A 13,924-nucleotide genomic window follows, 5' to 3' on the forward strand; every position below is an offset into this window, starting at 1 on the left:
TCACTGCCAGAGCCCACATCAAAGCGGGGGATACCAACATTTGCATAATAGTATGTCCAATGTCAGTAAGGGGTTAAGATTTAAATGAGTATAGCCAATGCCCTTTATACATCATGTGGTAACTAACAGAATAAGGTGGACTTGCACTTCAAAAAGGGAGTTTCCAGCAGAAGTCACTTTTCATTTTAAGGCTTTTTTTTAAAGTCATAATTGGAAAAAGACGACATATCAAAGTTGGTGAGGAATTGAAACAAAACGTGTATTAAAAAATTGTGTAACTTTTTAATAAACACTTTAATTTATTTAACACAAAAAACACCCTTAAAATTGAAATGTAAGACTAATTTTCTGTTTACCAATTCAAACCAAACACTGTTAAGATTTCTTTCTGTTCTCCATTAAAAGGGAAAAGCCATCTTGGCCCAGCTGCTTCGGCATTTAAACATAGGCTATAAAACCCACTCCATAGAAAACAATTGACTGAAGATGTTCATTGATTCTGTGGGAGAATTTGTCTACCCATGTTTTGTTACCTGTGCAGGGAGGAGGAGAAGGTGAGCTGTGACCATCACATACTGTGATGTGATTCTGTGTTATCCAACATAGGTGTCATCTCAATATCATCAAAGGAAGGATAACAAAAAGCAACTGCTTAAAAAAAAACTTTACACAGAACAGGAAGTATGAAATCAAGAATATTTGTCTAGATTGAAGACTACAGGATTTCAGGATTTTTTGAAAAATATGTATATAGTGACATGAATTAAAATAACCAACAATTGTTTAAAGCAAGTTTTTATGTTAAAAATATTTTAACAATAGGTCTATATGTGATCGCACATTTTCTTTGAGGAAAAGATGAAAAATTGTGTACTTCATATCAAGGTTTTAAAATTTATACATAGTCATCTTTATAAAAACTCATATCAACAATACCCCAGACAGACAGGAATAGGTTTACAGACCATCATACACATTATGTATGTAGGAATATAAAGAAATGTTTGATTAGGCATTTTTTTAACCAACAAAATAGTTTACAATAACACCTAAAAAATACTCATATACAGTACGTTATTTATAAAAAGAAACATTTATGTTCATATCAACTCATAGAAGCTCAATGGCAAAAAAAAAATCTAAGCAAAAAAAAATCTAAGCAAATGGGGAAAAAAAAAAAAATAAAAAAAAAAAATCAGATACAAGCTCCAAGGTACAATATCTGCATTTCAAGGGTAGTTTACAACATAAACAAGGATTATTCATAGTGTTGGCTCCTCAGCTTCTTGGGAACTCTGCTTTAAACGCGAGGGCTTAGGTCTTCAAACATGTGGAAAAAGGAAAAAAACAAACAAACAAGAGACACATTAGCTAAAAATTAGTATAATCAATATAACAAAATAAAACACAATACATGGTTCTGTTTTACAACACTAATTCCCAAAAAGATGGGTTAAGTTCCCACGATGAGCTTTTCATGCTGTGTTTTTTTGCAATGCCAAAAAGAATAAAAGCATCTTACAGTTCTAGCAAAGTGGATGGGATTTATAGAAATCTCACGCCCACTGTGATATTTTTCGCCCTTTGCGTAAACTTACCTGCGGTGCGTGTTTGAAATCTCCAACATGTCTTTCTCCTGTGGGTACGCCGAGTTTAATCTGCAGATTTTCCCCATACACTTGCATTAGATGCAGAAAATTTGCAGATAAAAAAACCAAACAAAACACACACAAAAAAACAAAGCTGCTTTACCTACATGACAACCTCCCCCCCCCCCCCAAAAAAAAAAAAAAAAAAAAAAACAGTGTAAAAAATTAAAAAGCACATGGAAAACACACAAACAACACAATTAGCGCCCAAGTGCTGCTGCATCAAAAACGCACCACACACTCATTTTCGGAATATAGCCTTATAGCCATATTTTATATAAACACAATTCAAAGTTAGACATTTTTCCATTTAAATTGACAAAATTAATACCAATTACAATTTGTTGGCAGCAACATATCTCAAATATTGAGACAGGGCTAACAAGAGACTGGAAAAGTAAAATGGTAGTAATAGAAAATGGCTGGAGGGTAAATTTTCAACCAAGTCACATGACTGTGTAAAATGTTAAAGAGGCAGAACCTCTCAGAAGCAAAGATGGTCAGAGGTTCATCAATCTGAATAACTACATCTAAAAATTATTGAATAATTTAAAAAAAATAGGGATTTTTGTGTTCTCACCGTAAAATCCTTTTCTCCGAGCCAATCATTGGGGGACACAGACCGTGGGTGTATGCTGCTGCCACTAGGAGGCTGACACTAAGTGATACAAAGAAAGTTCTCTCCTCCCCTGCAGTATACACCCTCCTGCTGGCTCTCAGCTAACCAGTTCGGTGCAAAAGCAGTAGGAGATCAATAACATATGAGAGTATAGCATGTCAGATTATAAAAAACAAGCATAAGCTAATAACAGGGTGGGAGCTGTGTCCCCCAATGATTGGCTCGGAGAAAAGGATTTTACGGTGAGTACACAAAAATCCCTATTTCTCCTTCGCCTCATTGGGGGACACAGACCGTGGGACGTCCCAAAGCAGTCCCTGGGTGGGGAAAAAAATAGATCAGGCCCTGTGTAACCGCTACTTACAAGTGCGCCACCGCGGCCTGCAGAGTCCGCCTGCCCAGACTCACATCTGTGGATGTGTGGGAATTATAGTGCTTCAAGAATGCATGCGGACTGGACGAATCCGCAAGCTTGCAGGCGTGCCCTGCCGACGCCTGGTGCCTAGAACCCTCGATAGACAGGGAGATAGGCTGACATCTAGCACGGAAGGACTCTTGGATGGTGAAACGAATTCACCATGTTATCATGGCCGATGAAACTGCCAAACCCTTCCTGAAAATGACAGGAAACCTTCCTCTACCGTTAGGAAGCCCAAATAAAGCATCCAACCTTCGTAAGGACGCCGTCCTCGAGACGTACCTACTCAGAGCACTCACTTCGTCCAGAATATGGGGAATTTATTCCATTTTGTGGACTGGTGCCAAAAGAGATGAGAGAAGAACTATGCCCTCATAAGTGATAATACAGTACCACCATGGCAACACGGGATGGGGATGGCCTGAGGACAATCTTGCCTCGAAGGTAATAAGGGAAAAAAAGTCAGAAAGAGCAGAGCAGTTAGCTCCGAAGACTCGTCAGAGTGAGGATATCGCAGAGGAAAAAGGGGGCGACTTTTCCTGATAGTAAAATCTGCCTGGATGAAAAGGACATCACAGAAAACAGATGATACTCAGTCGAAAAAATTGAATAAAATCACAATACTTTATTTATCAAAAAATATATATTAAAAAATTGACATAAGGTAAAAGGAGATGAATAGCACACGGGCAGAGCCGTGCTACATAGCAACATTGATGAGAGGCGTAGAACCAGGGGGACGATGAATATAGATGCAGACTCCAATACCAAAAATAGATAACCAACCCAGAGACAGCGGATTAAATAACCCAACTTATGGGGGAATAATTATATCCTCATACCCTGACACTAGGTTCCCATCCATAGAGAGGTACAAATAATGAAAACTGCATAGCAAAAGACAGTGGGACTAATAATACCCCATGTCTACAATACCGCCGCTATAATACTAAAACAATCACAAATGCAGCAACATGAAAGTGTATGGAAAACCAAAATAATACCCACCGCAATGTGCCTCGACCCTCCTGGAGCCCGCCTCACCCCTGGATGAAAAGGAGCCTACTGTAAGGCTCCTAGGACTAATAAGGTCCCAATGATCCAACGGTATGCGATAAGGAAGAACTCCGTGTGAAAAACTCCCTGTGAGAAAGTCCCTACTTGCAATTTTGCTGCGACAAGGCGGGAAGATACTAGCTCCGCAAACAAAAAAACGGACGTGGTCAGTGCGGATCTCTGAGGATCACTGGGGCCCCTTTCTGCTTCCGAAAGGCTTTCTGAAGTAGTGGAAGGGGAGTTATGGAAACTGGTACCACGGCAGAACCAGAGCATGGAGTGCGATGGCTCTTGGATCTCGAGGCCGAACCACGAACTCGAGTACATTGGCCTTCAGTCTGGACGTCATCCGACCTACAACTGGAGAGCTCCAGTGAAGGCAGATCTGGTGGAAGACTTCAGGGTGAAGTTCCCACTGACTTGAGGCGGAACCCCTTATGGCTGAATTTGTTTGCCGTCCAGAGTTCTACTTCTGGGATATATACTGCCGAGATCACCGAATGATAGATCTCGGCCCACCAGAGAATATGAGGTACCTCGGTCATGGCGCCTGACCGTAGGTACCTGCTAGATGATTGACGTATGGCACCGCCGTGGCATTGTCCAATTGAATTCGGATAGGGTGACCCGCCAGAAGGCAGTGGACCTGCTGTAGGACTACCGTTCGGATCTCCAGAACAATGATAGGGAGAAGAAGCCTTGCATTGGTAGTTACTAATAACCATTGAACCGGGAGAAAAAAAGCCATGGATGAAGAAGGAGCTCAGAGACTATCGTCTGAAAGTCTGTTTGCCTTGCTGAAAACAAGCGGAGCGAAGGAAACCGCTTCCATTGTCGTCACCATTTTTCCTCAGAACTCTTCTAGCAAATCGAATGAAATGAGGGGGTGAGTAATCAATTCCTCAGATCTCTCCTTGCGCGAGCTCCCTGTTGAAGGGCCATGACCTTGTCTCGAGGGAGAACTACCATCCTTTTGGAAGTGTGCAGGATCATCCTCAAAAAGGATATCCGCTGGGCTGGAAATGAGGAGAACTTGTCTAAGTGTAGCTGCCAGCCCAGGTGAGAGGGTATCGCAAGTGATAAAGATGACTCAGCGTAGTCCTGGAAGGGCGGCTAGACAGTCGACCAAACCGGGCAGGACGAGCACGCCTCTAGGGTGCAAGAGAAACATGACATCCGCCATGACCCCTGAGAACACTCTGGGTGCGGAAGCAAGACTGAAGGACAAGGTTGTGACTTGAAAATGCTGTTCACGAATGGAAAGGCGAAGGAATTTTTGAAGAGGTTAAGCATCCCGAATGTTGATGGATGCCGGAAACTGCACCTTTTTCTGTTGAAGTAACGGCTGAGCGGAGGAACTCCATCCGAAGGAGGAGGACCATGTCAAAGGTTGTTAGAAGTTTGAGGTCCAGGGTCGGTCTTACTTTTCGTTCCCCTTTTTGGAACCAAGATCCCTTAGATCTAGACTGTGCTGGACAATCCTTATACAATCCTTTGTCAGTCTCTCGCTCAAAAGATTTGATTGGCCAGTTGTTACTGGTGTGAATCAAAGTAGTTAAGGTCTCCCGCCAGGAGACCATTGCTCTAGCAATCCATGCGGCGGCTAGGGAGGATAGAGCGCTGAACCCGAAGCCGCAAGGTGAAACGAACCAGATTTGTTATCTGACAGTCCGTGGTATTTTTAACCCCTTTACCCCCAAGGGTGGTTTGCACGTTAATGACCGGGCCAATTTTTACAATTCTGACCACTGTCCCTTTATGAGGTTATAACTCTGGAACGCTTCAACGGATCCCAGTGATTCTGACATTGTTTTCTCGTGACATATTGTACTTCATGACAGTGGTAACATTTCTTTGATATTACCTGCGTTTATTTGTGAAAAAAACGGAAATTTGGCGAAAATTATGAAAATTTCGCAATTTTCCAAATTTGAATTTTTATGCAATTAAATCACAGAGATATGTCACACAAAATACTTAATAAGTAACATTTCCCACATGTCTACTTTACATCAGCACAATTTTGGAACCAAAATTTTTTTTTTGTTATCGCGTTATAAGGGTTAAAAGTTGACCAGCAATTTCTCATTTTTACAACACCATTTTTTTTTTAGGGACCACATCTCATTTGAAGTCATTTTGAGGGGTCTATATGAAAGAAAATACCCAAGTGTGACACCATTCTAAAAACTGCACCCCTCAAGGTGCTCAAAACCATATTCAAGAAGTTTATTAACCCTTCTGGTGCTTCACAGGAATTTTTGGAATGTTTAAAAATGAACATTTAACTTGTTTTCACAAAAAATTTACTTCAGCTCCAATTTGTTTTATTTTACCAAGGGTAACAGGAGAAAATGGACCCCAAAAGTTGTTGTACAATTTGTCCTGAGTACATCGATACCCCATACGTGGGGGTAAACCACTGTTTGGGCGCATGGGAGAGCTCGGAAGGGAAGGAGCGCCGTTTGACTTTTCAATGCAAAATTGACAGGAATTGAGATGGGACGCCATGTTGCATTTGGAGAGCCACTGATGTGGCTAAACATTGAAACCCCCCACAAGTGACACCATTTTGGAAAGTAGACCCCCTAAGGAACTTATCTAGATGTGTGGTGAGCGCTTTGACCCACCAAGGGCTTCACAGAAGTTTATAATGCAGAGCCATAAAAATAAAACAAAAATTTTTTCCCACAAAAATTATTTTTTAGCCCCCAGTTTTGTATTTTCCCGAGGGTAACAGGAGAAATTGGACCCCAAAATTTGTTGTCCAATTTGTACTGAGTACGCTGATACCCCATATGTGGGGGGAATCTCCGTTTGGGTGCATGGGAGGGCTCGGAAGGGAAGGAGTGCCATTTGGAATGCAGACTTAGATGGAATGGTCTGCAGGCGTCACATTGCGTTTGCAGAGCCCCTAATGTACCTAAACAGTAGAAACCCCCCACAAGTGACCCCATATTGGAAACTAGACCCCCCAGGGAACTCATCTAGATGTGTTGTGAGAACTTTGAACCCCCAAGTGTTTCACTACAGTTTATAACGCAGAGCCGTGAAAATAAAAAATCTTTTTTTTTTCCCCACAAAAATTATTTTTTAGTCCCCAGTTTTGTATTTTTTCCCAAGGGTAACAGGAAAAATTGGACCCCAAAAGTTGTTGTCCAATTTGTCCGGAGTACGCTGATACCCCATATGTGAGGGTAAACCCCTGTTTGGGCACACGGGAGAGCTCGGAAGGGAAGGAGCACTGTTTTACTTTTTCAACGCAGAATTGGCTGGAATTGAGATCGGACGCCATGTCGTGTTTGGAGAGCCCCTGATGTGCATAAACAGTGGAAACCCCCCAATTATAACTGAAACCCTAATCCAAACACACCCCTAACCCTAATTCCAACGGTAACCCTAACCACACCTCTAACCCTGACACACCCCTAACCCTAATCCCAACCCTATTCATAACTGTAAATGTAATCTAAACCCTAACCCTAACTTTAGCCCCAACCCTAACCCTAGCCCCAACCCTAACCCTATCCCTAACCCTAATGGGAAAATGGAAATAAATACATTTTTTTTAATTTTTCCCTAACTAAGGGGGTGATGAAGGGGGGTTTGATTTACTTTTATAGCGAGTTTTTTAGCGGATTTTTATGATTGGCAGCCGTCACACACTGAAAGACGCTTTTTATTGCAAAAAATATTTTTTGCGTTACCACATTTTGAGAGCTATAATTTTTCCATATTTTGGTCCACAGTCATGTGAGGTCTTGTTTTTTGCAGGACGAGTTGACGTTTTTATTGGTAACATTTTCGGGCACGTGACATTTTTTGATCGCTTTTTATTCCGATTTTTGTGAGGAAGAATGACCTAAAAACCAGCTATTCATGAATTTATTTTGGAGGAGGCGTTTATACCGTTCCGCGTTTGGTAAAATTGATAAAGCAGTTTTATTCTTCGGGTCAGTACGATTACAGCGACACATCATTTATATTATTTTTTTAATGTTTTGGCGCTTTTATACGATAAAAACTATTTTACAGAAAAAATAATTATTTTTGCATTGCTTTATTCTGAGGACTATAACTTTTTTATTTTTTTGCTGATGATGCTGTATGGCGGCTCGTTTTTTGCGGGACAAGATGACGCTTTCAGCAGTACCATGGTTATTTACATCTGTCTTTTTGATTGTGTGTTATTCCACTTTAAGTTCGGCGGTATGATAATAAAGCTTTTGCCTCTTTTTTTCTTACGGTGTTTACTGAAGGGGTTAACTAGTGGGCCAGTTTTATAGGTCGGGTCGTTACGGACGCGGCGATACTAAATATGTGTACTTTTATTGTTTTTTTTATTTAGATGAAGAAATGTATTTATGGGAATAATTTTTTTTTTTTTTCATTATTTAGGAATATTTTTTTTTTTTTTTTTTTTTTACACATTTGGAACATTTTTTTTTTTACTTTTTTATTTTGTCCCAGGGGGGACATCACAGATCAATGATCTGACAGTTTGCATAGCACTCTGTCAGATCACTGATCTTACTTACAGGGCTGCAGGCTTCACAGCGCCTGCTCTGAGCAGGCTCTGTGAAGCCACCTCCCTCCCTGCAGGACCCGGATCCACGGCCATCTTGGCTCCGGAGCAGGCAGATAGGGAGGTAAGACCCTCGCAGCAACGCGATCACATCGCGTTGCTGCGGGGGGCTCAGGGAAGCCCGCAGGGAGCCCCCTCCCTGCGGGAAGCTTCCCTGTACCGCCGGCACATCGCGATCATCTTTGATCGCGGTGTGCCGGGGGTTAATGTGCGGGGGCGGTCCGTGACCGCTCCTGGCACATAGTGCCGGATGTCAGCTGCGATAAGCAGCTGACACCCGGCCGCGTTCCCCCCGTGAGCGCTGCCGATCGCATATGACGTACTATCCCATCGGTGGTCATAGGGGCCCACCCCACCTCGACGGGATAGTACGTCTGATGTCAGAAAGGGGTTAATTGATGACCCCTCAGGTAGGGCTACTGGTAGGCATACCACGGGAGATTCTACCCGGTTAATCTGCCCCGTGGCAGAATGTGCGGCTGCAGACAGCAGGTCATAGTCTCTTGCCATCGCCGCTCTCTTTTGGCGGTGCAGAGATAAAAATTAGGAACCCTCGATCCATCAACCTCTTAACAGGGAAGTGGAGAGGAATTGTCCGCCTTCTTGCATCATCCGCTAAATAGTGGTGATGCAGAAGGGGGTGCTCGTACGCCAAAAAGGGTGCCTCTGTACATCCGCAGAGTTCAGGTCCCCGGGTCGACAGAACAGGCAGTCTGGCGTTAGACCTGGATGCAGAAGAGGAAACATGGCGGCGACACTCCGTGTGCTCGTCTGTTGATGGTGTGGGGAGATCGGTGCCCTTTAGAGGACCCGTCGCCCTTAAAAATCAGGCCAGGCATGGCATCCCACATAGAGGCTTCTGTCCAGTGAATTGCTTATCCGAACTGAATGGCAAATGCTCTACGAGGGAGTTTAGTCTCCCTATGAGGGACACTGCATAGTCTAGAGCAGAACCAGAGTCTTCGTCAATATACCGAGATTGGTTACTCTTCTCTGAAGCTCTGAATATGGATTGGATATTGCCTGAACTTGCCAGAGCCTTGTTGTCATCAAATCATTGGTGAGGGAGCAGGAAACGAAAACTTACGTTTTCTAGATGCCTGAATGTTTCTAGACACCTGTACGTTTCTAGAATACTTGCGGCCCCTGCTAGCCGACGGCTCCCATGTAGGATAGGGACCATGTATATCGGTCCTGCGAGCACTCAGAGCCACAGAGGGTACACAGAGGGATTCAATCTCTTGGTCAGAGAACCATGGATTGCGGTCAGTGACGAAGTCCACTGAGGGGAACTAGAGGATAAGCTGGGGGTCGGCGGCGGAGGGCTCCTCGGATTGATCATGCGCCCTTAAGACCAGGGAATACTGGTCATACGCCTTTAAGACCAGGGAATATTGGTCATGCGCCTTTAAGAACAGAGAATACTGGTCATACGCCTTTAAGACCAGGGAATATTGGTCATTCGCCTTTTTAAGACCAGGGAATACTGGTCATACGCCTTTAAGACCAGGGAATACTGGTCATACGCCTTTAAGACCAGGGAATACTGGTCATACGCCTTTAAGACCAGGGAATACTAGTCATACGCCTTTTAAGACCAGGGAAATACTGGTCATGCGCCTTTAAGAACAGAATACTGGTCGTGTGCCTTTAAGACCAGGGACTACTGGTCGTGTGCCTTTAAGACCAGGTACTTCCTTACCCGGGTACTGATGTTTAATGCAAAAATACTGTCACCCCAGTGTGAGCCGGCCGGGTGGACCAAGATGGCCACCGGGAGTTGCAGAGTTGATAAAATCTCGCAGAGAGCGAGAAGCGCCAATTCGGGGGGCGGAACCACGGACACAATGTTGAATAGGCCTAAGCCGGGGCCTAAATTTCTGTAGCCGGCGGGCGACACCAGCGGGGTGTTCCAGGCAAGACTTCCAGGATGCGTCCTACACATCGGCCGAAGCCGGGGGCTAAATTTTTGCAGCCGGCCGGAGCGTTACCTCAGAGAGGTGGGCCACAGGGAAGTGGCTGAGGCTGCCTGTCAGCATGTGGATATCCCTCTGAAGATGGATCCACTCACCATTGATGCGCGTCCCGGCATGGAGCCGCCGCGGATGTGGGTTTCAGCGCTGTTCTGTGCAGCGTGGACGGTGCAGGCATAAACCTCAATCCATCATCCCTTTGTTAGGGAGGTGGAGAGGAACCGTCCGCCTCCTTGTGCCATCCGCTTTCATAGTGGTGGAACAGTGGGGGCTGCTCGGACGCCATAGAGAGGGGCCTCAGTACATCCATGGAATTCAGTCCGGGTGGACAGGGCCAGTTGTCCGGCATTAGGCCTGGCTCCAGGAGAGGATACATGGAGGCGGCACTCCATGTGGTCGCCTGCTGCTGATGTGGGGAGATCGGGACCATGAAAGGAACCGTCGCCCCTGAAGTGAGCTCGGGCATGGCTTCCCACGTCGCAGGAGAGGGTACGGGGAGGTATACTCGCCGTGCTCGCCTGTTGATGGTTCGGGGGAGATCGGAACCTTGAAAGGAACCGTCGCCCCCTTCACTCCGTTAATTAAAAAATAAAAATTTACAGAAAAGTAAACAATAAAATAAAAACGTTGGGGTCTGAAACAGACCCATGTGCCTCCTACGGACACTAAGCAAGAACCGGTTAGCTGAGAGCCAGCAGGAGGGTGTATACTGCAGGGGAGGAGAGAACTTTCTTTGTATCACTTAGTGTCAGCCTCCTGGTGGCAGCAGCATACACCCATGGTCTGTGTCCCCCAATGAGGCGAAGAAGAAAAGTTTGCTGTGACGTCAGGGACCCACGCTACCCCATGTAGATGCCTTGAAAGGCTGCGGGCGGAACGGAGCGCCGACATGCATGAGCCCATATCAGTGGCCATTTTTGGAAGGATGAGAAAATGTAGGCAAAGAGAATTAAGAATATAAGAAAAGGAAAAGAACATAAGTGGAAACTTATCAATGTGAAAAAGACCTACATCAATACAATAATAAAAGGGAGGGGGAAACGTGACCTTGAGGAAGGGATGTGTGTGAAAAAAATGGGCAGGAACGATTGTGGGTGTTAGAGGAAATGAAAAATTGGGAAAAACGCAAGTGTAGTATATAAAACTAGATGGTGGCCCGATTCTAACGCATCGGGTATTCTAGAATATGTATGTATATAGCAGCCACATACTATATAGCACAGCCAACATAGTATATTGGAGCCATGCAGTATATAGCAGACAAATAGTACGTGGCCTGTGCTATATAGTATGTGGCTGCTATATACATATTGTAGAATACCCGATGTGTTGTATATAACGCAGCCCACACAGTATCTAACACAGGCCACGTAGTATACAGCAGCCATGTAGTATATAGTACTACCCACGTAGTATATAGCAGCCATGTAGTATACAGTACTGCCCACGTAGCCAATGCAGCTCATGCAGTATTTAGCAGTGTGGGCACATATCCCTGTTAAAAAAAAAAAGAAGAAATAGTTACATACTCACCCCCTGGGATCCAACGGCGCTGTGGCGATGGGCGCGCGGCTGCCGCTATCTTCCGTTCCCAGGATGCATTGCAAAATTACCCAGAAGACTTAGCGGTCTCGCGAGACCGCTAAGTCTTCTGGGTTATTTCGCAATGCATCTCTGGGACTGGAAGCTGGCGGAAGGCTTGAGCGCATCCTCAGACTACGGAGGGCGAGTATAGCAGGTTTTTTTTTTATTATTATTTTTAACATTAGATTTTTTTACTATTGACGCTGCATAGGCAGCATCAATAGTAAAACGCTGGGGAAACACAAAGTTAATAGCAGCGGTAACGGAGTGCGTAACCCACGGCATAACGCGGTCCGTCACCGCTGGCATTAACCCTGTGTGAGCGGTGACCGGAGGGGAGTATGGAGCGGGAACTGACTGCAGGGAGGGACTAATCGGACTGTGTCCGTCGCTAATTGGTCGCGGCAGCCATGACAGGCAACTGGCAAGACCAATCAGCGACTTGGATTCCATGACAGACAGAGGCCGTGACCAATGAATATCCGTGACAGACAGAAGGACAGACAGAAGGAAGGACGGACAGACAGACGGAAGTGACCCTTAGACAATTATATAGTAGATCTATATATGCACACACAAATCCCAGATGACAGAGTGGCCAACTGTATCAGATGTAAACATGATGATCCAACAGGAAGAAAAGGCAGTGTGTAGACCATTATTTTTACTTATGTTTGCCCACATTCTCTCCCGCTCCAAAAAATGGTCACCACTATGCATGCAGGTGTTCCGTGGGTCTCTGACTAGTGATGAGTGAATATACTCGTTACTCGAGATTTCTCGAGCACGCTCGGGTGTCCTCCAAGTATTTTTTAGTGCTCAGAGATTTAGCTTTTTTCACCTCAGCGAAATGATTTACATCCCTTAGCCAGCTTGATTACATGTGGGGATTCCCTAGCAACCAGTCAACCCCCACATGTACTTATGCTGGTTAACAGACGTAAATCATTCAGCTGCGGCAAGAAAAACTAAATTTCCGAGCACTAAAATATACTTTTCCTTGACCTGTGCTGCCCCACCTCACATACGCTCAGCGATTATGGTTAGGACTCCATATACTTGATGGGAAGCATAGACAAGACCTGCACGCCTTACACATACCCATATAGTCTTTGTAAAGATTGCAACCCACCAGTGGGTACTTGTCAATGTTCTAGATCGGTCATTTGTGGGAGGAAAAAAAGTCTTAGAAGTTCATTCTATTTTTTGTTTCCAGGGAATAAAAATATTAGCTCATTCATCACAGACTGGAGTAAGATTTGTGGCAAGGCGCACACCATTTTAAGACATGCCTAATTTGTTAAGTATCAGGTGCCTTCAACTCCAACATGCTGTTTCATAAGAACTAGCATGAACAAGGTTAGTCATGACTCGAAATTTGAATGGTTTCCTGAGCAGTCTTAGTCGGCAAAATTTGGCCACAGTTCAGGAAATGCTTGCATTTGGCCCATACGTCACTGATCTGCTGTCCAGAATCCCAGAGTGCCTATCAGCCATATCCTCCTTCTCCTCTCGGTTCCTCAAACTCAATGTGGACAAATCTGAACTCATCATCTTTCCTCCATCCCATAGATCTTCCTTACCTGACCTATCTATTGCAATCAATGATATCATGCTTTCCCCCGTACCGGAAGTCCGCTGCCTCGGAGGAACCGACTCTGCCCTGTCCTTCAAACTGCACATCCAAGCCCTTTCCACCTCCTGTCGCCTCCAGCTCAAAAATATCTCCAGAATCCGTCCTTTCCTCAACAGTCAATCTACTAAAATGCTTGTGCACGCCCTCATCATCTCCCGCCTTGACTACTGCAATATCCTTTTCTGCGGCCTCCCTGCTAACACCCTTGCACCTCTCCAGTCCATCCTTAACTCTGCTGCCCGACTAATCCATCTCTCTCCTCTGCTTCCCCCCTCTGCAATCTCTTCACTGACTCCCATTCCCTCAGCGTATCCAGTTCAAATTACTAACACTGACCTACAAAGCCATCCACAACCTGTCTCCTCCATATATCTCTGAACTAATCTCCCGATATCTTCCCTCAC

At 44.6% G+C, this 13,924-nt stretch overlaps 1 protein-coding gene across 1 annotated transcript in view; it reads right to left on the minus strand.

The window, feature by feature from the left end:
- Positions 1-238: 238 nt before the first annotated feature.
- HDGFL2 (HDGF like 2) overlaps positions 239-13,924 on the minus strand; it is a 97,376-nt gene continuing 83,690 nt past the window's right edge. Inside the window, exon 16 of the mRNA XM_069741758.1 lies at positions 239-1,320. Within this exon, the coding sequence (XP_069597859.1) occupies positions 1,301-1,320 (20 nt within the window). The 3' untranslated portion in view covers positions 239-1,300. The remainder of the gene's footprint in view (positions 1,321-13,924) is intronic.

The sequence above is a fragment of the Ranitomeya imitator genome, chromosome 1, assembly GCF_032444005.1.
Source record: "Ranitomeya imitator isolate aRanImi1 chromosome 1, aRanImi1.pri, whole genome shotgun sequence".
NCBI lineage: Eukaryota > Metazoa > Chordata > Amphibia > Anura > Dendrobatidae > Ranitomeya > Ranitomeya imitator.